This window comes from Lepisma saccharinum, chromosome 1 (assembly GCF_977018435.1).
Source record: "Lepisma saccharinum chromosome 1, izLepSacc3.1, whole genome shotgun sequence".
In the NCBI taxonomy this organism is placed as follows: domain Eukaryota; kingdom Metazoa; phylum Arthropoda; class Insecta; order Zygentoma; family Lepismatidae; genus Lepisma; species Lepisma saccharinum.
In genome coordinates this window covers 114,272,700-114,298,885 of record NC_139229.1, presented here as the reverse complement: position 1 = coordinate 114,298,885, position 26,186 = coordinate 114,272,700, and the positions used below count along the sequence as shown (strand labels likewise).

Genomic DNA, 26,186 nt, shown 5'->3' with positions numbered 1-26,186 from the left:
CAACCAAAGTTCCCATCACACTTTTTATCAGAAGGAGTTATTCCCAAGTATTGGGGTCAAATAAAAGCAGAAAAGATCATCCAAATCTACCAATCTCCATAGGCTGTTAATGGGAAAAGAGAAAATGAGGATGACAAGAAGATCATTCCTGTCATATTGACACTGCCTAGAGCTCCAGAGAATGTGGAATGAGCAAGTCACAGGCGACGTCATTACTCCTTTACCATAATACGGTAGTGTCCAAAAAGTAGAAAAATGGAAGGGGGAGACCTGCACGATCACAATAAATAATTATCAAGAAGTGTAACTCACCTTACGCGCATAGGCGAGTGTCAAATAGGCCCGTGATTGAAAGGTAAACAAAACACAACATATCAGAACAAGAGTGTCTCATTGTGTATCGAACGCTCTTGGTAAAGTGTTTAATGTACAGTCAGTAAGAACATGGCACAAAGACGTCAGCGAAGAATCATCGGACGTCTGGAAGCAGGTCCAACACAGACTGAAGTCACGTCAGCGTTGACTGTGGCACAGTCATTTCCAGGCTTTGGCGACGGTTCCAAGACACAGTTGATGTTCATGGTAGGCCAGAACAAGGTTGTCAACGAGTAGCAACGCCACAAGAAGGCCGATATCTGGATTTTACTGCACGACTAAACCCGACGATGCCTGCAATACGACTGTCCTCAAAGCTTGCAGCCACCTCAGGGGTTAAAGTTTCTCGCCAAACTGTGTACCGGAGACTCAGGACAGCTGGTCTCTGTGTGTCCCGCTTGATCCAGTGCACAGAAGGGCCCGCTTACAGTGGAGTAAGCATCATCGAAATTGAACCCTGAAGGAACGGAGGAACGTGCTCTTGGGCAGATCAGTTCAGATTCAGTTTGCAAAATGATTCCCGTCGCACATTCATCTGGAGAGAACCTCGATCACGATTTAATCCAAGGAATATCGTGGAAAGGGATCAGTTTGGTCGAGATGGAAAACGGGTATGGGAAGACATCATGCTCATTGGACGTACAGAGCTGCACTTCTCTGCTGGAGGTACTCTTACTGCCCAGAGGCACAGAAACGAGGTACTACAACAACATGTGCGACTTTTCAGAGGCGCAGTCGGCTCAGACTTCAACTTCAAGGATGAAAAGATGATGATACATTTGCGCTTCGAACCAAATTGGTGGATGACTTTCTTGAAGGTGAATAAATCCACCGCATGGACTGGCCACCAAGGTCCCCAGACATAAATCCTGTAGTGTCTTAAGGAGACGAGTTAGCTCGCGATCCTCCACCAAAGACATTTCCAGAGGTCCGCACTCCTCTTCATGGAACCAGCTGCCTGTAGAAGTTTTGAATCACCTTGTAAATAGCGTGCTACGTCGTTTGCAAGGTTGTGTAGCTGTTAGGGGTAACTTCACCCTATACAAACCTCTTTTTTTCGTCAAGGAAGTATCTTCTATTTTCTTATTTTTTTCTTGTGTCTTTGCACTTAAATCCAATTGTTAATTTCATGCATTCTACTCTATTGTATCCCATATAACGTTTTGATTAATTTTCACTGTTTTATGCAGTTATGTCACTTTATTAATAAAACATTTTCTCATAGTTATGCTTAACTTTTAGACACTACTGTAATTATAAAATTATAATATTTTTTCTTTTTAATTATTAACAGAAAATGCCTGTGGAAAAATCTGATCGAACTCTAAATCAGACTAGTATATCATGTGCAGAACCTCTAAGGCGGCCATCTTGGATTTCGGACGTCATGTATGGTTTCTGACACATTGTAATACATGATTGCAACCTCCAAATGAAAGCATCCTCCATACACGTGTCTTCCCTTCGTGTAAAAACCCAACAAACTTACAAATGGTCAAAATTACTCCTAAAGAAGTTAAGCAGATAGGTTCGATTTTGTTTGTTAATGTCTGCAGAGGCAGCCATCTTGGATGTATGATGCCACACAGGCAATACGCCACAGTAGTAGGCATCAACAAAATATCACAGGCAGTAATCAATTTTGTTCATTTTTCAATTCTGAACAAAACATGTATGTATAAAGTTTCCCAAAACAACTATTAAAGGAGTTACGATGGAATTTCTTAGTTAGTGCATGAAATGGTAGCCATCTTGGATTTATGACGTCACACACGGCTTCTGCCACAATTTCGATCAAAACACCTAGTAGTACGTTATTGTGTACCACACTAGCAACATATTACCGGTAGTCATATATTCCCTTCATTCAAAAACCCACGGACTATAGAAAGAAATATTGATATATGCCCCTGGACTATTCCTAGTTAGCAAGAAATTGTTCCTGGTTGCAAAAAATAATGCAAGGTACTTCTCATACTCATTCTACAAGTGGAAACTCAGGGCAATTCTCCTATACTCTTTGATCCAATGCTGGTCACTATGTTATGTGCATGGATTTAATTTCGTGCAGATGTAGACTCACCATTTACAGCTACACGATGAGCAGCCGCACAATAGCAGACAATTTTAAGAATGTTTACCCTTGAGTATTATATTAAATATAACCAGCTATCGCGCTGAGAACTAAATCCGGTATGCGTCATGAGGCTCGCACATGATACAGCATTCTATATTACGTTGTGCCACTGCGCATGTCATGTTGCTAAGTGATATCCCTCGAAGCAGCTATTTGGGATAAATATTTCTCGTATGGAAGTAGCTACGTCATATTCAGTAGGAAAACACGACTATCTTTTTATTGGGGAAGGTCGTAGTAAAATTATAGCACACTTTTTTCATAGTAACTTTCTAGCAGATCGGCAACCACTTTATCTTACAAATGGAATAAGATGTTTATCTACCTGCCGTGACACACTGTACTGCTAAATAAGTTGAATGGACATGCGCTGTTCCTTAAATTATAGAGGTACAATTTATGTACCCTTTATGTGCCACCGGGGAAAAGACACAAGGTTCACGTAAAGGTAAAGGTAAACTCGGATTTCGTAATGTCTAAAAGCCTGTTCTCTATGCAACCAAAATAAAATTTTCGCTTAGCTTTGCCTGGTGGACCCGAGTCTTCAGGGTAGATTGAAAGTTGGTAGCATGAATCATGCCCACAGCTACAACAAAATTCACCTCCCCCCTTCCCTCCTCCAGACTCATTATTCATTGGTTTCCTTTGGGCCGATAAGAATTGGCTCTGTTGACTGCTCCATAAGAATTGCCAAAACACGACTCTCCCTCCTCTCCCAACCCCCTTCTATTTGCACCCTTTTACAAAAAAGGGAACTCAGCATTCGTGGCACACAGAAAAGGATCACTTTACCTTCGCAAAACTCGTACAATTGAACAAGAACGATGTTCTGAAAACGCATGAAACAAATGAGAGAAAAAGAGGACCCCGCAGAAAATATATCCAGAATCCAATTACTGATAGCTAGAGATGTGAAGTTTTCGTTTTAACAATAATATCTAAAAGTTGAGGAAAGCAAAATAAAGTGTTTAAAATGTATTTGGATAGGTAAAGGAGGCAAGTTTTCGGTGTTTCGGAATCGCGAAATAACGCGAATTCTGCCATTTTTCAGAATAAACCCGAATTTTACACTTTAACGCGAAATATCCAATATAAACTGGGTATAACACTTCTTTTGTAAAAACACAACCTACCTGAAGGTCCATTCTGTTATTTGTAGTCTAGCTGGTGATAGTTCGATTCAAAGGAGATTTTCACGCTTCATTTATTGCAGTTCGGTGCAGACATGAAATAGAATTTGCTCGGGAGGGTTCAAGAAAAATATCGTACGAACGGGGAAATTTTCAGGGAAAAGCACCTGTTGTGTTTCGGAGGGGGGGGGGGTGAAGGTCGTGTATGTGTGTGTACACAAAACGGTATTTTGAGGCCGCAGAGGGACTTCTTGACATTGTTAGGGAAATGTGATGTGTGTGATTATGTTCAAAGATGTGGGTGTTATCATTCAGTAAACATTTCATATTTAGTGGCTGATGAGATGAAATAGTTTTCTAAATGGAAGCAATTTTGTTTGGTCACTTCTCACAAAGGTAAGCCATTTTTTTTTAAATTTTTTGTCATTAGAACTAAACTTTGTCTCAATTTTCCAGAACTAAAACATTGTGAAAATCTTAAGCATAGAAGCATAAAAATGCATGTAAAAATAACACAGATTTTAAATTAATAACACCGAATTTTGCCCTAAACCGCGAAAAATAACATCGAATTGCAGTAAAAAATTACACCGAAATTTAGGGAAAAATAAAACTAAAACTTCACGTCCCTACTAATAGCACTTCAAAGCTCAGGTACGGGGAAAAAAAAAAAAAGGAATCCGGACATTATGTGAGGCACAGAATGTCGATAATGTCGCAGAACTACGCGACGACTTGGTACAAAAATGTTCAAGCCCAACGTTGTCCTAAATGCCTGGTGGTACATACTTGTACCAACTCGCGTTTAAGGGTTAAGCTTTGAATGAAGACTGTTTTCCCCGCCGAGATAAATTTTATGTTTAAGAAATAAGATTTTCCCTTATTTCTGAGACATTGTAATAAATCGAGCAATAGTTTTTTTTTTATAGAAAGAAAACCTACAAATTTCTTTCTGCATTTTGCCTCGAACGTTTGAATTACAATTAGAATTATTTTAATGAAATATGCAGGGTCTTTCTTTCCCCTTTGTGCGCCTGACGGCGACACGCTTGGCTGCCGCCCGGACGCCAACTCCCGCCACATCGCGTGCGATATCTCCGCTATGGAAGCCGCTAGCTTCGAAATTACTTCCAAGTTCTCAGAATTATAGTTACAATTACATTCAAAATAAGCACGTTAATTGTCACTGGGGATGTTGGAAATGTTGTCCTCGTGCATCCACTCGTGTGTGGCACGGTTTTAGGAAATTTGTGGGCTGATACCGGAGATTTGTTTTAAATTTTATGCAATAATAGGCTAACGATTTACCATAAAATCCCTTTTCTTGTTCCTTGGCAAGATAATGTAGGCGTTTATGTTTAAAAACAGTCTCGTGACATTTCTGAGTGGTATTCATTGATTGATTGTTTGAGTACACTTTATGCACAGTAACTCTACTCGGGCCTGGACCTACAGTTTAAAGTTGGATCCGAACCACTGTGCTTCCATCGAGTAAGGAACCCCTTAATCACAAGGCGACGATGTTACCATTACACCATCGGGGAGGCACAAAAGTTGTAAAGGAGAGAATGCATTGGCGTCCCGTGAAATTATTTGCGCCTTATTAAATCAATATTGATTACAGCCTGCAAAAAAAATTGATCCAAACATTTTCTTGCTCGTTTCGCTTCGCTCGCAATATATCATTATTCTCTGTAATGCATTGAAAATTACCAGAACTACTATGTGCCTGAGTGAGTGGTATTCATGTTTCACAGGTATGGTGTTCTTTTGTGACTGTTTTAGTCACAAGTGCGTCTTTCGAAGATAACAGCTTTTTCAGTGCCTAATCCATGAAAATGATGAAAAATGTTCAGCACGTTTAGTTTGATTTGATTTCATTTATTTTACTTCGCTTTTTGTGCCACTTTTGGCTCATTTGCGAAGATTGAGATGAGTGATATGATTAAATTGATGAATGAACACTCACAAACATCCATGCCCAGGCCAGGAATCGAACCTGGGACCCCTGGCGTCGTAGGGCGATGTGCAGAACGATTAGTACCTATTTTGTGAGTTTTTAGTGCCTATCAATTCTCATCCTGTTTATAAGCCCTTATTTAACCTCCCTTAGATTTGTAATAGTGATGACCGTGGATGGTGTAATTAATATAGGACACTAAAAACTGTAACATATTGAAAACAGTTAGTAATTAAACTTGCGAGAATTCTTTGTCTATAATGAAAACTTTTGTTAATCGCAGAGACTTTATTTCTGCCCTTTGGGCGCTTGACGGCGGCCCACTTCGCGGCATTACAGTTACAAATACAATCAAAATAAACACGTACCTTGTCACAGGGGATGTTGGAAATATTATCCTCGTGCAACCACACGATTTTGGCATGTTTTTCGGAAATATCCATTTACACGCAACAGTTCATCTTCTGAAATTGCTACAGTTTCTCTCCTGATATTCTCCTTCAGTTCTTTTAATGTGTGAAGGTTTGTTGCGTAGACTTTATTTTACAATTTCCCCCATAGATAAACACTTTACTAACGCTACTGATAAGTCAGGGTGACAAAAGAGGAACGGGAGAAGAAGCCACGTTAGTTTGGAGATTGAGATGTCGCGGGTTCGAGTCACGAGATGAGCGCGAAACGTTTACGCCCATAGCCATGCACACTGAATCGGTTGATTTAGCTAAATTTGGCGGGAAACTGGGAAATGGCACAACATGCGATAAAAATGTGAGAGAAACATTGCAGAAATGCGAGATTGTTAAAGAAAGTTAAATTTAAACAAGGCTGCAAATCTGAAACTTAGAAAGTACAACAATGGAACAAAAGCTCTCTCTCATTGATGAAAAAGGACAGATGAAGGAAGACACTTCTTGTGATCAAAATGTGATAAAAATATTGCAGGATAGTGAGTTTTTTACAAAGAAAATTAAATTTAGAAATGACTAGATATCCTTTTTTCAAAACGAGTTCAACAGCGTACGATAGGTCCCATTGTTGCTGGGAACGGAGAGAAATTCACAATTTTTTATCAAAATGTGATAAAAGAATAGTGTTTTTCAAATAAAATTAAATTTAGAAAAAAAAGGCTAGATATCCTTATTCAAAATGATTTCAACAACGGAAGTAAGGTTCCATTGTTCCCTGTAAATGGAACCTTGCTTCGTTAGAGAAGAATATTAAACGTGGATCAATTACTACAACACCCAACATAACGCATAATTCATTTACAGAATTTTAACAGACTGTCGTTCTCAATCTCTTCACAAAGTTTCGCACGGTATTTCTGTGTGGAACAGGCACACCTGGGAATTCTGTTGAAAATCGTTTACGAACATCCCTTCAAGAATTGAAGACTAAAATTGGTAAACGATGTAAATCCCAAAGTAATTCAAACAGTTTTCCACGTTAAACTGTGAAATGTGCCATGAATTATAATGTGGTAAACGTGAAAAGTGGCTGGTAGCCCTCTACGTAGTTCAAAGGGCGTGGAAAGAGGTCACTAGTGTGAACGTTCTTACGCGCTGATGTGCGAAGCGATGCGATTTCCCAAAACTTTTGCTTTTGGCACTTACAACGTTTACCACTTTTAGTCCTCAATTTGTAATCAGTAGAGACCGGATGTTTAGGCACTAAAAACATAAAATAGGCAGGCAAATAAGCACTTATAATTTTCAAAATAGAGAGTAAAATAGGCATTAAAATGCAAATAGGTAATAAAAAAGGCAATGAAATTTAACTCAAAATAATGAAGATAGACATACAAAAAGAAATAGGTGTTTAAAAAATATAGACATACCTGTACATTCTTTATATTTGCTTAAAATAAACCAGGAGCTCATCATTAGAGACAGCAGTCCAATATTGTACTTAATAAATCACTGCAAACAGGAGTCACGTCAGCCCAAAATTTTCCATTGTATAATGGCTACACACAATAGTCTGACAAAAGAAATTGTTGGCTTCTTCCAACCAGTTCGCAAATTATTTAAATATACACTTTCTCTCTGCACACAGGTTTATTTCAGTTAAAAAATTTACAATATATATTCCACACAGCAGTTCGAACTAAGAAACTGTTTAAATGCATTTCAAGTTTGTACTGTACGGTTTGGCAGTTTCTGAATAAGAAGCACTAATTGTGGTTGCACATCACAACAAGGTATTTCTTCAGGTGATCAATCGACAAGTTATGTCTGCGATCGGACAATTTTTTAGAATTGAAAAAGATCTTTCAACCTCCACAGATGTTACCGGAGCATATTAAAAGCACGCCAGAACATGTGGATCTAACTCAGTTCGTATATTTCCACCTTTTGGAACTTGTTGAATTGCCCTTAATTTGTCCAAGTCCATATTAGCTGCAATAACTCGCTAACTGTTTTCAAATTTCTTGGAAGCATCGGAAGCTAATCCTGGGAACAGGAAATTGTATGCACAGAGTTCAGTCATGTCCCAATTTTAAAGAAAATGCCTAAAATAGGCAATATCGTATGAAATAGGCAAAATTAAATTGCCTTTAAATAAAGCTAATCACTCCCCCCTGGCCTTCGCAACATTAGTTTTCATCATATCTCTAACAGGAAAGAATAGGCATTTTGCCTAACATCCGGTCTCTAGTAATCAGATACGAATTGCACATTAAGGCTAATCGGGACTGGCCCTACAGCTTAAAGTGGGATCCGAACCACTATGCGCCTCCACCGGGAATCGAGCCCGGGGCCCCTTGATTACAAGGCGACAACGGAACCACTGCGCCATCGGGGATGCCCTACGTTTTGTTGTAATGTGTGCGTATGTGCCATTATTAAAACTATAGAAAAACACAAATACCACTTGGAACACTGTACGATTAATAAACACTGTATAGAACAATAGAAAATCGCAAGAACACTTGTAACCACTTTAAAAATACGACTGAACTGAGATCGCGAAGTTACCGAAATGAAATTGAGTTAAGAAATAAATCCACAAGTTATGCTTAAAGCCATGTGTTTCAGTTGGAACTCTGGCGCCACGAGCTGTTAGGAAACTAAGTCCCCTTTTAGCGTGTATTGTTACCAAAGCTACGCGAGATTTCCTAAAAACATGACAGAAACGAGTGGATGCACGAGGACAACATTTCCAACATCCCCAGTGGCAATTAACGTGTTTATTTTGAATGTAATTGGAACTATAATTCTGAGAACTTGGAAGTAATTTCGAAGCTAGCGGCTTCCATAGCGGAGATATCGCACACGATTTGACCGGAGTTCGTGTCCGGGCGGCTGCCAAGCGTGCCGCCGTCAGGCGCACAAAGGGGAAAGAAAGACCCTAGTATCAGCCGTGGTTCTTACAACGAAAAATAACATGCCTGAATGTGGACTGTTTTGTGACCGTATCGTATGGAATTTGTAAATTTGACAAAAAATGTAAGGGTGTGTAAAGTCGCGCGACTCACTCCTACCATTATACAAGTATACATATTTGTAAGTTTTATTGAAATGATTTCCCCCGCAGTATGAAATGTTCGTTCACCACTTTACTTAAAGTTAATGTTGCATTGTCCTCCTGCTTAAATGTGCGCTAATACTTTATTTAGATTGCAGGAAGACCATAGTCGCAGTGATGTGGGAGATTTCGGGTAGAAAATTTCCTCCGTTGCCCTTACGTAAGCGGCAGTAGCGTGATCAAGAATATAATATCCCTGCCTCCACATCCCCTACACATCTTAAGTGACACGGTGCAATGCTCGGAGGACAACTGCACTTTACATTCATTACATAGCCCTGCATTTTGGAAAAAAAAAATCTGATTTCAAATCAATTAGTGATTCTTGAAGTATTTTGAATGCTGATCACGGAAATGACATCATTTTTTTATTATTACGTCAGGATTTTTCACAATTTCATAATCAAACTTTTCATATTCGCCATTCCATTACACCCATTACCTAACGCAACAAAAGAAATTTATGCAAGTGAAATTTAGGTTGTTTCCAAATCAATAAGTGATTCTGAAAGTATTTTGAGTGCTGATCACGGATATGACATCCATTTTCCCATCACGTCAGGATTTTTCACAATCAAAATTATCATATTCGCCATTCCATTACACCCATTACAGAACGCAAGAAAATAAATTTAAACATGGGAAATTTCTTTTGTTTCCAAACCAATAGGTGATTCTGGAAGTATTTTGAATTCTGATGACTGATATGACAAATTTCTCTTCCATCACGTCAGGATGTTTCCCTAGATCAGAATTGTTCTCCACGTCATTAAGTTCAATCAACACACCATATTATTATAACATTTGAGTTTTTGACATTTTGTGAAGCAAACTTTTATGAGGGATTTAGAAAATGGAACTTACGTATCAAAGTTTACAATTTTCATGCCAATGTGTCTTGTAAAGATAGAAGGTGGATTAAATGCTTACAATTCTATGTGCAGTTATAGTTCAAAATTGGAGGATTTGTATTGTAGAAAACCAATATTTTGGAATCGGCATGCTGAAATTATTGAGACAACAGTCATCCAAACCCATGCCGACCGGTGTTATAGCAGATCTAAACTCATAACATTTATTTAATGCCGATGACATTCTCGTCTGTAGCGATGTTTTCAGAATTTCCACCAGAGAAGACGTAATAGACAATTTTCGTGAAGTGGCGATAACTGAAATCTACATCCCTGTTGTTCCCACGGCATCTCATCTGTATCTCCTGTTACTGTGACAGCCATTAGCGAACTGGCGACTTGCTTAATATTGTTGGGAATCTTTTATAAACTCTCAACATAGTGGAGAATACATTACAGGGAGAAGCAGGGCATGGTAGGAATTACTGCCTTTTAAGTCTTTAACCTACAAAGGAACAGCTATCATTAATTCTACTTCTGAAGCGAGTCACAGAAAGCAGTCATAAATACCAAAATACAAGCTCACGTGGTAGTTTTTAATGTCAAAGCGAATGATGATCAGAATGGGCAGCGTTCGCAAATATAAGCACAGGACAAAGTACATAAAAACCTTTGAGTGGTGTCTAGTTCCAGTAATCTGTTTCATGGCAGAGAAGAGATATACCATGGCTTGGAGTAATTAATTTTTCCTCCTGCCTCTTCCTGAACATAATGTATTCAGTTGGATTTTCTTACGTAATTTTGCATTAACGTTTTTAATTTTGGGGGTGGAGGGGGTTGATGTAAAGATGTTAAGAAAATCAGGATCTGCACATGCAAAATGAGTTTGTGTTTGAATATATTGATATTTAATATTGATTCAACCTTTGTTGAAGCAAATCTGCGTACTGATGCCTCATTGGCCTTTAAAGTATAATTTTAATTTGTAAAAAATGCAATTGATCAACTTTTGATCGTGCCATCCTGCGTAAATATTGCACTGATTTTGTGGAACTAAACAGTATTATATCCCAAACTTGACAAGAATTCGGAAAGACAATTTTTCACATTTGTACTCCTAGAAATTTTCATTCACGGTGTTTCATTAAAATTGTGACTATTCTTAATCACTCCGAAATAGTGATTAGTCTTTCCAGTAGTTCGTACAGAACATCCGATGACGTAATTTACTTAGAGATTGCCCTTCTATAATAATCAATTTTATGGTATGGTAATAATTTGTGACGATTTGTTTCTTGTTGAATGTGTTTTTGTACTTATATCCCATATAGGCATACTGTTTTGCGATATGATTGAATTAAATGGGCATCCACGATGGTGTAGTGCTAACGCTGTCGCATTGTAATCAAGAGGTCCCGGATTCGAGCCTCGGTGGAGCCACATCGCAGTGTGGTTCGGATCCTACTTTAAAATGCAGGTCGTCGTCGTCACAATTAGCCTCCCTGAGTCTAAAGTGCATTAAAAGTAAACTTGAATTAATTTAGGAAATTGCTCTCAATATTTGAAGGAGCAAATAGCCCACCACGCACTGGAATTTCTTTGCGTACCCCTTGGACCACCTTGATTTCATGCGAGCATTTGGTTAGTTTTTAGTAAAGTCTGCTACACTCATTCAATAAGCAGTGATCACATGCCCTATGTTTGTGTGTAAACGTCTATGAAAGAATCTACACGTGTATCACAGAATTACTTTACCCAGTGGAAAACCAGATGATGCGGGCATGTAAAGCAGTTTATCTCCGAGAATCGCAGCTACAGACAGCAGAGGATTGCATTTGCTGCCAAAGCAGAACATGACAGGACGGTAAGAATAGACCAAGGTCTCTCTGCTGATTGACGTGTTTTGTTTGTCCAGAACAGCGTATGCAACATGTAGAGCTGAACATTTGAGAAGGAACTGTTACTACATGTTGAAGAAGCATGGCGTAATTTTACACTGATAGTTTGAAAAGGGTTCGTTCATAATGAGTGGAAAGTAATTTTCGCCATAACTGTAGTAGAAAATTTACCCCAAAAATATGCATTTATTTGCAAAATGTTAACACGGCCGGACAGAACTTGTTCCAGGACAATGCAAGAGTCCCGGTCTGGCATAGGTGTTTCTTCGCGAGTTTCCCTTCATCAGTTTCATCTAATCATCACTAATCGTTGGCAGACTTCCGTGGCCGAGTGGTTAGCACAGCGCGGTACTACGCCAGGAACCCGGGTTCGAATCCCGGTCTGACCATGGGTGTTCTTTGTAAGTGTTCCTTTATCACTCATCATCTTCTCTATTAGCCAAAAGTGGCAGAAAAGCAAAGTAAGCCAAATAAATCAGTCAGTCATCATCACTTATCGTCGGGATGAGCCAAAATTGGAAACAAGCGACGCTAAATAACAAAATATAGCTACAAATGCAATAAATGCCTTAGGAAAAAGTATTTAACTCTGATAGTGATGTGTTGTTTCTAAACATACGAAAAACTTGACAAATATGAGTTTAATTTGAAGCTTTCGCAAGATGGGGAAAATCTGCGGTTCGTCTTCCACCTTGAAATATGTCGACCAATTTTACTTAAATACAATACTGAATCAACTTCCCAAGGTATGTAACAGCTACGAAGATTTCATCTCAAAACTTGAAATTTACAGCATATGTCGAAGTCAAAATATTTCGTATTTTTAACTCCCACTCTTCACCTAAACTACACATTAAATTTTAAAGCTTTTAATGCAAAATTGTGGTCCAATATATGCAATAATCAGTAATTTTTTTTCTGGCGGCACGCACCTGTACGCCGTACTGGCACTTCTTACATGTGGTTATTTATGAACACAAGAACAAACTAGGAATGGCCACATTCGGATCCGGATCCATGGAACTTACGCTGTAAATCCAGATTCAATGCTTGTTTTTAACTTGTCAGTGTTGGAGTTTTGAATCTCTTGATGTCATGGACGCACACAGAAAGGGGAAATCAGAGTTACCGAGGTCAGAACTCCTCCCTTTGAACTTCATTTAACTATAGCTATTAATGTAATATAATTACTTCATTCCAATTTTGCATTCCTGATTATACTCAATGCTTTATCAGCAGTTGAACTCCCCTTAAAAAAATATGGATGCGACTATGTTTGACCTATCAAACTTTACCTTTCTGGTATAACTGCCTTCAAACCCCCTTAATATGCAACTCATTTTCATACCTAGGATGAGATTTTTTTGAGCGATCACAGGCATTTGGCAACCCAAATCAGAAATATTCATGCAATATTATTTGTGTAATTGTCTATCCCTCACTCCGCTCTTTGCAAACTTATTTCTGAGCGCACAGAAATAAGTGGTTTACACAGTACTTTAGGAAATGGACAAATGTACGTGAAATGTTACTCAGGAAATGCAAGTAACTGTTAGCCATATCCCAAAAATGCAAGCATCTGGCTTCCAGGCCTACTGGTTCCACCATACCATTCCACAAAGGATAACACGAACATAGCGGGTTGCTTTCGTTGTTGTTGAAAACAGTTTTATTTTCAGTTAGTATTCAGTCTCTCTTTAAGATGAGCAGAAGCGTTATCTGGAGGCACTTTGAGAAGAGAAGTGACACTACAGTTCGTACGTATTGCAAGTTCGCGAGAGAAAATAGTGGTAGTACAGAGGTTTTATGGAAGCATTTGCGATCTCTCCATGCCACTGCTGCTGCACACACATCCATATAATCCGTCCCTTGCTTGATTTCCAAACAGCTCTGCTAATGCCGTGTCGAAAAAGGCAGATACAAAAATTAAAGAAATTATTAAAACACCATTGCAATTATAGTCATCCCTTTCACCAAGGTCAAGGGGGGTAAGGAATTGGTGTGTATTCTCAAAAAACATTAATTTGGAAATTATACCATTCTATGTGGATATTTAGGATATTGTAAAAGTTGCACTCCAAAAAATACTAATCACCTTCCACCACTCGTGACAGTGTTTTAAGCAAGTTCTTGTGTTTTGCGCTTCCATTCAGTACTGAAGGCACTGGGCCAGATAGAGTTAAAATATAAAGAATTATAACAGTACCATTTCTAAAGAAATCATTTAACCAGAAAAACGTGATAGCCATTTTTATTCGCAATGATAAATATAACACCCACCGAAACTGTAATTGTTTATTTTCAACCGTAGAAATAACATTGGGATAGTGTAAGACAAAAAAAAGTGAATTATTAATAAGTGTGACGTTGCAGAGACTCTCTGCCCGTGGTAGAACTTCAGAGTTCGTATCAGTGTAATGATATTTCTTCTGCATTCTTCTTAATTTGTGTAAGCTCTCTCTTTGGAAGAATTAAGCTGTAAAACTTTGACCAGCATCTCTGGGTTCGGAATCTGGAACCAGAACGTTGGATCCGGATCAGTTTGGCCACCCCTAGAGGAAACCAACTTGAAGAGTACCGGAACCTTTCTTCCCAGAAAAAAAAAATCACTGGCAATAACATTACTGCAATTTTACTTATTTACCTTTCCGAAAATGTATTCTCGACAGGGACTTAAAAAATGTTCACATCGGTATATCGTAGGGAATATTGGGTTTTCGCCAACGTTTCGTTCTATTTTCCTCAAATGCAATACCTTTCCAGCCCGTCAAGATATCCATCCAGATTTCAGCCAAATTGCTTGAAATTTACGTGATCACAAAATTCACAACTTTCACCTCTTCCTGTCCTTCCAAATATATATCGCTGCATAAAACGCGGTCTCACAATTGTGATTTTAATTTAATTTTGAATTACCCACCCAGAGAATATTGAAATGTGCGTGACTTATTTCCTTCCGTGTTACTGCAGCCTGCCGCCTCTCTGCTTCTGCAACACCGAGCGTGAAAACTATTTAAATCCATGCCACGTACGGCTCATTCAGGTCGGATTCTACCTCTGGGAATGTTGTGGAAACGTGTTACGTGAGAAGGCAAGCAGGACCCTTACATTGTGCTGTAGCAAGTTAAGGTCGCAAAGCGGGAGAGCACGAAGGCTAATTGCAACCTTCAAACCAGTACGACTCCACTCTAGTATAAATAGAAAACAAAATCTATTTTCAGTTATTGTCGAAAGTTGGGTACTTTATACTCAGCGTCCCCACCACAAGTCAAGTACGAATCATAACGGTACACAAGCTTTTGTATTTCTTCTTCATCAACTGTTGGCAGTATATCATTGTTAATGTGCAGGGCACTAGTACGAGCCCTTTATGTGAAATTTAAAACAATATTAACCCTATCTTAATTCGGGGGTTTAACAGAAATTAAATTTCCGTGATGTGAATTGGAGCTTTCTGGGCTCTAATTGAAACAGCAACTGGAGATGAGGTGGTCGTTGTACGGGCTGCGTTTTCAGTCAAACTCATGACGCTGAAACCAGGAAAGCTACCGCATTGTTACTTTTATAAACATAGTGCCTGCACATATAAATGACACTAGGCATTAACCTTATTCTAGTTGGGCTGGTGTTCCAAAGGCCATGGTTATAGTTCAGAGTGCAGTTTTCACCTTAGTTAATTTTACATTTGCAGCTGACAACCGTCTACCAAGTTGCAATGGAATACAAACCTATTAGCATTGTATTTATTAGTCATAAGGCCAACCGCAACCTGTCTTCACAACCTACCGTGGTAGTTAACATTTTAATGTCTGATGACTAGACCACACATACAAAATGCTCTAAAGAGTTCTGTCTCTTCCTACACTTATTTTTGGTGTGTCCCCCAAGGCCCTTTTACAACTCATCGTATGCTTGAAAATAGAACATTTTTAATATAGTTTTGCGCTTCGACTGCTTCGGATGAGAAACTCGTTTCGTGGCTATCTACGAGTTGAACGTTGTATTGAGAGACTTCGTCTTGCCAAGCCCTTTTTTTCATAGACGGATGCAAATAGTTCAAGTTCTGACGCATATATGCGTTTTTATCTGGATCACTTAACAGTAGATCCACGTCATAACCATTGTGCAGTAAGAATAGTACAGTCGGGAGAAACTTAACGTCATGGAATCATTGAAACGCGCGCTAAAATCTCGACACAAATAACTAAAATGGAAGAAAATTATGTCATGCACAGTAGTCGTAGGTAAAGGGATATTAATTATGAGGATTTCAGTATTTCGATAACAACGCCGAATTTCTCATAACTTCAGAAATCCCATTATTTTTATTTTTTCTCTAATTTGTATTATTTCTTATTGTAGTTCGACATGCCACATAATTTTTAACCATCTTTCCGAATGTGTGAGCTTCTTGTGTAACAATATGATATTCATTGTTTGGCACCTTAGGCGAAATTGGATGAATGATATTAGATTTGTTTCTGTAGCAAGCTTTGGTTTTCCCAGACATCGTATTGTATTTGACACTGTGTTGTGCCTAAGCATTTATTTTTTATTTATTTTAATGATGGGTAGAATCCGTCCGTAAAGTGTCAATACTTTTACCGTTACCCGCCGGCAGCAGAATTGTAGAAAAGAATATCGTTGAGCATACGCACTTGCGTAAGGCAAGTGCGGCGACACCGCGCGTTCAAGGAACGCATTTTTCGTAAATCAGAGGCCATTTGGCAGACCCTGCCAAAGTGGAGCCAAGGAATTCCCGAGCAAGTTACGTATAAACCCAACGCCGTTCAATAACCCAGCTTCCGTTGTTTTCCCTTCTTTTCTTAGTAGCAGGTATCGTCTACACAAAATACACTGTATTCTAAACCGATGTATATGCTGTTCAGAGATCCATTTCTGTTATATTTGATCAATAATAATCAAGTTACTAAAGGCTTGTAAAATTCGTATTTGTTATCTCGCTTGCACCTCAATAGATTTGTGTTGCAACTTTCCTGGCGACGTGATTCGAACAAGTGTTCTCGGGTTATCAGCCAGGTTAAAAGCGAATCAACCTGGCTTTTAACCCGAGCCAGGGGTGTCACACATTCTAGATCTAGAATCATGGAGAAGGTGATCCATCAGCACCATGCGCCGGCCAACTTACCCCCCCCCCCCCAATCCCTCGGATTGACCCTAGGTACCCGTTGATTAGAGGATGGGTGATTCCCAATTCCGCTTTTTGCAGGGACACTGTTGGAAACATTCCTGAGAATCTTACCAGTGTCTCCTGAATGGCAGTCAAGACCTCTATCTACCGGAGCACTGCAGGCATTTTGATCTTGTGAAACGAATTCTCGTGTACAAAACATAAGCCTGTAATGTAAAATTTTGTACATTAATACCAAAAGGGAATGGAGTTCTTAACATGTAACGTTTAATGTTCATTAATAAAATACGTAAATCCGGAGGTACATATAATTATGATTTAGTAAGATAAATGTAATTAAAAATTCCAGAAATCACTTTTTCAATCATAATACCCGTTCATAAAGTAATGCAGGAACGCATTTGCGATTTCCGAGCAAAATCTTCAAACAAAATAATGTTCAGAGAGCTCCAGAAGTAACCCAGACATGCACAGATGTTGTGCCTAAGTCTTGATGGAAAAGTTCTGCAGCTTAACTACTAAAGAAAGGTCACGAAGGGAGAAGCTAATGAACTAGCTGCTGGTATTTTAGCGGAAAATGTCAAGCGTCCAACGCACACGATTTTTTGCGTCATACCTGCACTGCTGAAAATACAAAAACATGGTTCTTTCCTCTGTAGATTACAAGACCAGGAAACAACGTACAAAATTTAAAAATTGGTGTTCATTTTGGAATGATATTAATCAAACATATTATTATTAACTTTTGAACGTTTCTACGCAGGGCGTATCAAAAGTTCATTGTGTCCAATCCAAAATGCAGTTTCATTTTTCTTGTAGTTGAATACATGGGATTATAAATACACAACCCGAATCACTAACTATCCACATTAATTTAGATAGAATTTATAATGTAGACTTTAAACTTAGTCCAATATTTTAATTCCCCCCCCCCCCCAAAAAAAAAAATACTGTTTGCAAACAATGCCCCTCGGACCGAGCATGCTCTCGGGAAGCCGAAGGTTCATTGCTGTTAAACAAAACCTCATGATTGGAGTGAGGCCAACTCAGTTCAGTCCTCGTCGTTACAATTTATTTCTGTAGGTTCCGTTTTAACAACCTATTTCTTTAAGATCCTTGTTAACTAACCTTCGACGTCTTGGCTTTCTTACAGCAAATCGCTGTCCACTCTCAGACCATGTAGTACAGTGACGACGCCAGAGGGGGTGCAGGGGGTCATCCCCAGTCAGACACTTCGCTCCCCCGTCCGCCCCAGTTCTAAGAGTGTGCCGATTTTCACCTTTTCTAAGTGGTTACGTCTCCATGATACAACTTTTCCTACTTTTAATACCAACTTGACTAACAAATATTAATTTGTTTAGTATATATGTGTGTGTGTGACTTTCGTTCCAAGATTCCAGCACCCATCTGGGCATAGGCGATTTTTCATTCATTTATGTCCAGTAATCGTCGCGATTAACCTAACTTGAACCAGTTTTAAGAACTGGAAAAAAGCGTTGAATGTGGATAGTTTTAAAGCATCACGAACATTCTGAGAACCACAAAACATCATCTGTAGTACGGGTAAATTATTTTAATCGTGGGTCGTTAGTGACAACGCGTATTAGTAAAAGACATTCAAAGGTGATTCAAGATTTGGTTGATTTGGTGTTTTAAGTCCACTTTATGCACAATAAGGCTAATAGGGACTGGATCTAGTCTAAAGTGCCTCCACCGGGTATCGAACGTTGTGGATGCATCGCGGTTTCTTACTATTCACGAACTTGATTTTCGAGATGAGTCTGAGGCAAACCTTAACAAAGGGAATTTCTTCGATGAAGTTAATTTCAAAATTACATTATTCGGTAATGCATTGAACTTAAACATTAAAATGCAAATTACACTCAAAATTCGATTCAAAACAAATTTGTCTGCGTAATGGCCACACTTATTCTCTGGAAAATAAGCCAGGAAGTGGAAGAGGCGAAAGTATTCGCACTGATGTCAGGTGAAACAAGAGACATTGCGAGAAAGGAACAGGACAGATATTTGTATCGCGGGCAGGTAAAGGAACGCTTTTTAGGATTGGCCGTTCTTCAATCATTAGATGCAGGTTCGCTTTTTGTCGAACATATCAAAATCGAAGAACTTCTTCCCAAGAACTCTATAGGTGCCTGTAATTGTGTAGCACAAAAATTCTTTGGAGTGGTAGAGTGAGGTGCACCAGGGTCAGAATATTTCTTGAATTATGAGATAACTAACCTTTTTTCAAATTATTATTCCTGTGATAACATTTCCCTGAAAGGTGAAACGCAGATTAAGCCCCAAAACTCTTCAGCGTTACGAAGATGGAACGAAAGTAGTCCTAATGGATTTCTTCGAAATCCTACGAAAGTATAATTGGCATTTTAGAAGGTTCACACTCTAGTTGTGTACTGTAACAATTCCAGTTTCCCATGCAGCGTGTGAAACTTTTGTTTCGTGTTTGAAACTTTTGAAAAGCCTTGCTCGAAACAGGATGCTGTATGCCTCATTTGGCTGTACTTGCTATTGAGAAGATGATGTCAAGTCTTGTACATACCGAAGGTGGGCAATGTGTTCTCCAAAGCACATACAGCAGAATTCTCCTACATGAGAATTGCACTTCACTAACAAGGGAGGTTATCTGTCCCCCTCCGATTTCCATGAAAGTTGGCAGGTGTATAGAGGGGCCCAAAGGAAGAAATACGTGTTTTTGTGTTTCAGCGAAACTGTTTTTGGGTGCAACCTCCCCCCCCCCTCAAATGTCAAGATGAGGACAAATTGAAGTGGGGATCTAACCCCGAAACCACGTAAATATGGAATAGGAAGAACACGCACATATAATTGGAACACACACAGCACATAACTGTGTTTGCCAGTGATATGCACTTCATATCTCAAGTGTCCCACTTGTGCATCTGCCATTGCTATTAGCACAGAACTTCAACCGCCATCGTCCTTCACGATAGCACTTGCGTTTGGTACCGACAATCCTACAGTTCTGTGCTGAATGTGTTCCAATTATACGTACGTGTTATTCCTATGCCATATTTACGTGGTTTCGGGGTAAGATCCCCACTTCAATTTTTTCTCATCTTGACATTTGAGAGGGGGTTTTGCCCCCTAGAACAGTTTTTTAGGCGAAACAAAAAAATACATGTATTTCTTCCTTTGGGCCCCTCTATACACCTGCCAAGTTTCATGGAAATCGGAGGGGGACACAGGGGTCAGATAGATCCCCACTTAATTTCTCATCTTGACATTTGAGGGAGGGGGGTTGCCCCCTAAAATCGTTTTTTTAGCCGAAATAAAAAAAAACACGTATTACTTCCTTTGGACCCCTCTATACACCTGCCAAGTTTCATGGAAATCGGAGGAGGACACTCAGATAACCTCCCTTGTAAGTCACTTTCGTTGTTTCCAATACTTAAGAAGATTAATTTCTTCCAACGTCATGTTTATTTTGCAAGAAAATTAAACTATTCGAAACGTTTGTTTTTTCGTCATTTATATTATCTTGAAACTACTGATATAAATAATCAAGTTATATCTCAAGAAAGACGGTGAATTATAAAATTATAAATGTCTTCCAATACTGAAATAGGCCACTAGAAATGACGCAACTTGCGGAAGTTCCCACGAATTAAAAAAAAAGGAAGTAATGCCTTTATTAAAGCGAATGATATGGAGAAAAGCTCGTAATCAAGAAGTAGATGTAGGCAGTAAACGTCCACTCTGAATAAAGGATAAACACAAAGCACCAGACATATAATGATTATTTTTATTATAAGTATTAATTTATTTATATATATAGTGTTTTCGGGCGTTTTGATGTGACTGCTCCCTCAACAATATTTTGTCGCCCTCCTGCCCCCCCCCCCTCCCGTCACTTTTCCCAGGCGCCATCACTGTGTAGTGACATGGCTGGCGCATGCCTTACTATAGCATTTTCATTAAACCCCATTGCCTTTGTGATGTGCCTTTTGTTTCCGAGTATGGCTATTTTTCACCGATCTTAATCAAATCAGAATTATGCAAAATTTCCACAGATCCGTTCCACTTTGTACGGGAGTACTTCAAAAAGTTTGAGAACATTAACAGTGGTGGCGAGCACACAAACAATAAGCAACTGTCACCACCTTCAACAATTGTTTCCTATCATGCGATACCGTGCTCTGGCTATACTGTTATTTTGAAGTAGGGGTGGGGGGTGCTTTCCTATACTTAGGGACTAGGTCTGAATTTTTTTCCACGTGTGTTGGCTTTTCAGAACAATAAATAGAATTTTGTATGGTTTGCAGTGTTATTTCGAGAATCAGATGAAGCAGCTGATGTACCTAGAACTCGTGACCGTCCTCGGTTGTCTGTAGTTGAAAGTATCACATTTAAAATGAGGATTTACAGTGGCATCTCCAATTTCCTCTTTAGGACTCTCCAACTAACCTCTTCTTGATGGTGTCCAGGAAACAACGAAATAGTAGTGGTAGCGTCGCCGCCTTGTAATCGAGGAGTTCTGGGTTCGATACCCGGTGGAGGCACATGGCACAGTCGTTTGGATCCGACTTAAAACAACTCAAGCAATCAATTCAATCAACAACGAAATAGTAATATATATTTTTTAATTGTTCGGCTTTAAAGACACGTAGAATTTTCAGAATTTAATTAAAACTGAGATTCCCGCTTTTTATTTTAGATTTCCGCCTTCAGACATGGGTATCATTTTCGTTTGTTTGTAAAGGGCTCGGTCATGATCCTCGCAATTGTTTTGGAAGTAATTTTCATTTATTAAAAATGATTTTGATAGACGTAGACATGACACATCACAAGCCCGACAAAGGATTATTCTGGCTGTGAACCAAGACACCAGAAACTCGTTAGTCTGCAAAATGCAAATTCAGTTCAGATTGTACTACGTGCAAAAGAGGTTGACATAAGGGTGCCCCTTAGGGAGAATTCACACGGAAGCGACACAGGCCGCACAAGCCTGCGTTCGATGTGAAATCCTCTAGCGACACCATCGCCTTATTCTCCCCTATACCGGCTATGGGGCAGATAGTTTCAATGCAGGCGCACTCGTTAAGCTAGCGGTATAACCATCCGTTAGTTGGAAACAAAGCTTTCATTTCTTTCGTATTAAATTGTCGGTGAAAATTCAGCATTGCATACAGTAGATTTTCAGGTACAAGAATTTAAACATGCCGTGATCTGATCGAGATCTCATATAAACGTGGAAGAACCAAGTTATTTTAACAAGAAAGTGGTCAAACACTCATGTAGCGTCGACACCCATGTTTAACTTTTGCGTGTGCAAGCACACTTCATTAATGTCTGCATATTTCCCGCTTTTTTCCCCACCAACGGAGCAAGGCCAATGTCATACGGATGGCTCCATACACCTGGCAGTTCGTGCGAAGTTGCAGCGCGAGCTTGCAAGCCCTAAGTATTGATCGGTTAGCCAAGCCGTGCCGTGATGCCAATTTTTACCAGGTCGTGCCAGCAGCTGTCGGGCGCACTCTACCCAGTGCCCTAGATACAGCCCCTCTTTCAGCCCGGTTCTAGGATGTTGCCGTACCATGTTTGTTGCTGACGGTAGCACACTTACGTGCGGTAGTGAATTCGTTGTTGCCGTTGGTATTGTTGTCTAGTACTGGCGACAATGGAGAGGACTAGCAGTCTCGTCTTCGTGTCGGAAGGGGCCGAACGTAGCCTCATGTGCGCCAGGTAGGCGTATGTGTGGTGCTAATAAGCTGTTGTGTGCTGCATACGAGTCGTCAAGCAGACAAAGGAGGGGAAAATACCGTCCAATCGAGCCTGGGCCATGCTGCAACCGGATAGAGAAGGTGGGTTGGTGTGATAACAAATCATTAGGTTTAGAGTGGGAGTTTGAAGCTTTCCCCACCCTTTTCATTTCGTTTTTTCGCATTCGTGTGCTTCAGTTTTTCTTTCTTGCTTTGAAGTCGGAACTAATTCTGTTTTTATTTGGTATTAATCTAATGCACAGCGCTTTTGGTGCGCAAACTTACCACCGACTGTTCCAGGATCGAGTCCAGGCGTGAGCAGTGTGTTCTTTCATCATTTTCATTTGCTCACCTCATTGTCGCGATTAGTCAAAGTAGCAGAAAAACTGCGCTAAATAACCAATACAAAGTGACCACAGCCAAGAGATTATGATTTCACATTATGTATCTACTGCAGTAATTTCATATCATCACTCCTAGTATCGACAGATTCAACACCATTACTAAAGTGATACACTGCCGTGTAAACAGGTCTGGATTGAGGGTGCTTTGCGCCTTAGCAGTAGTCCAGTCGGTAAGGCGTCTGGCTGCGACAAAGGATGCCCGGGTTGTGCTCACGTAATCCCTCATCAGCAAGATGTCTGGAGACAAGCCAGTGTTTAAAAACGGCTAGAGCGTGGTGATCACATCCCCTCCCCCCCATGGCCGAGATCAATAATGTGTGGAGCCCTACCTTCACCCTTGTGTGACTTTTTGGCATGGTGCTATCTTTAAAAAGCGTTATGTAAATAAGCAACTTTCGATGCTTTCTGGTACTGTTTTCCAAATGTTTGCCACCTAGCCACGTGCCCATTTTCTCATAAATCTGATCCTCATCGTGAGCGTGCTTACGATGCGTCTCCTGTATATCTGTTTTCGTAAGAAATATGTTGCAATTGCTGAAATTGATAAAACTGTATAACAATAAACTCACAAAGCCATATATACGTATAGAAATTTACCTTCACTACTACATTTAATAGCCTTTTTTCTCCCAATTTTTTGTGAGGTTCCAGCCACCGTTGCAGAATAGGTAACAGCACAATACGAAGTCTGAGGAAGTGTGTTTGAATCCTGGATGTTGTTGTTTTTAAATAAATTCATCATACTTCAACAACGCGATTAACCTAGATAAGTAAAAAAAAGTGACTGGAAAGAACAGGGATAGAAGAACATACGTAAATTGATGAATTTGACCTTGATCAAACTCCGGTGCTTGAAAGGGAATGAAAATTGCAATTGACTGCAGATGCCTTGCATTATTTTTTTGGATTGATTGATTGATTGATTTAGTTTATTTTACTTCGCGTTTTGTGCCTCTTGGCTAATTTGCGAAGATGAGGATGAGTGATGAAAGGATGAAATTGATGAATGGACATTCACAAACAACCAAGCCCGACCAGGATTCGAACCCGGGACCCTTGGCGTCGCAGCGCGATGTGCTAACCGCTCGGCCACAGGGTCGGGCATTTTTTTTTTTATTATTTTTTTTTTTTTTGGAATCTACAAATGTAGCACGTAAATGTACCTCAGAATAGTTTCGAGTTCAGCAATGTTGTAAGTTTGACATCAGCATATGTTTGTTCTTCGTGAACAACCTGTGTTACACGAATGTCGCCCAACGATAATCGGTTGATTACTTCCACGAAACCGCGTGATGGCAAGCGATCAAACTATTTTGTCCAGCATCCGTTTAATCATTGTTGACGTTTCTTACCTCATTAGTTATTCATTCAGAGCGCAGCATACTTATGTGTGACTCAACCCTCCCCCCCCCCTTTTTTTAGGTCGACTGAAAAATAATTGACGTGCCGGCATGTCCATCCATGCCACCTAGCAGTATCTCAGAAAAACTACGGCAGCTACAAAGGCAAAATTTGGTGCTCTACTAGACCTATCAAATAATGGCTAAATGCATCACAGGTTATACCAGTCCGTCTGGCTGTGATAAGCAACAATCAATGTCCTTTTGACGTATCGATTTCGGGAACTGTAGAACGATGAAACTTGGTGAACGTTAGGACTTAGCAAATGTTAGTTGAATGCAAGACAAACTATATCGATTTTCTCGTCCATCTGTCTATGGGAGCGGAACAATCGATATTTTTTTTACGTTGCAATATCTCCGGAACTATTCGAGCTATAAACCTGAAATTTGCTGAACTGAAGTATTTCCAGAATACGAATTAGATTGTTTTATTCTCGATTGAGTCTCCCATTAGACTGTTCTAGTGAACAATCGATACATACAGAGTATTCAGAAACTACTGAAAATATAAACATCAAACTTTACACCCTGAAAGATGTACCTGATACTAACACAATGCAATACAAATAATCTCAGTGTCCGTTTATATGTAGGAATCAAACAATATTAAGTCAATAATCATACACGTCGGACCTTCAATATATGGACGGGTTAAAGTTACAGTGGTGTAAGTCACTTTCTTAAAAATAAAAAAAGTCTGACTCCCAGCACTTTGCTGATCAACACAACAGCTGTTTCCTTTATCACTAGACCTTAAACTGTCATCTGTTGACAGTTGAATGAATCTCTGATTTACTTCACGTTTTCTGTTAACAGATTGACTTATATAGATCTGGTTTCTGTGTCGAAGTATTTTTTTTTTTTAAAAAAAGTGATTTACACCACTGTAACTTTAACCCGTCCATATAAAGCTAGTAAAGCAACAAACATGCAATTTGATGTAATGAAAGCCATAGAATGCTTACAACAAAAGTATCTGATCCTGTCAACAATCATATCTTTCTATGCCTTTTGATTGTTTGGAGACTACTGCAGATTCAATGATATATCGAGAACTGAAGAAATAAGATATTGTAGTACCGTGCGTCCATTTCGATCTGCAGCCGAGAGATCGGGAGAAGCGTGGCGGGCGGCGCTGGCGGAGATGCCGACATTTGCGGCCTGAAATGCCCGCTTATTTTTATGGACATATGAAGACATTTATATAAATATTGCAAAACGAGCACTAACCTGTGTTATAAGAGTATGGTTTTAATTTTAGTAGCTTAGTGGCTGTATGTGCTGATGATTTTGACACTCCCCATCTCCTGTGAAACACGGCATAGAGGTTTGTTTGGATAACTTTCTAACGCTGCCTCAATTTCATCGAGTTCATCGAGGAAGCTCACGAAAACCATTGACTTTTAATGGTTTCGTCGGCAGCGTAATCTTGATACAGTGTTGCACATTCAAAACCTCCAAACGATCCCCATCGACACAAAACTCTTTCAAGGATATAAACTTAAGCAGGACGTTGCTGGTCAAAACTATGATTAAAATGTTTTATTATCTGTGACTCTTATCGTCACTTCTAAAGCGTATTTTTTTGTGTATATAATTGCAGAACTTGG

General features: G+C 39.4%; 1 protein-coding gene across 9 annotated transcripts in view; it reads left to right on the top strand.

Annotated features, from left to right (window-relative positions):
* Positions 1 to 26,186, top strand: part of LOC145999525 (uncharacterized) — a 156,446-nt gene that overhangs the window by 64,225 nt on the left and 66,035 nt on the right. The window contains exon 1 of one of the 9 annotated variants that reach the window (XM_083136543.1): positions 22,575 to 22,871. The exons of 7 other annotated variants lie outside the window; for them this stretch is intronic. In XM_083136543.1, the coding sequence (XP_082992669.1) occupies positions 22,761 to 22,871 (111 nt within the window). In that variant the 5' untranslated portion in view covers positions 22,575 to 22,760. Of the gene's footprint in view, positions 1 to 22,574; positions 22,872 to 26,186 lie in introns of those variants that run through there. One more of the 9 variants, XM_083136534.1, reaches the window with a different exon arrangement.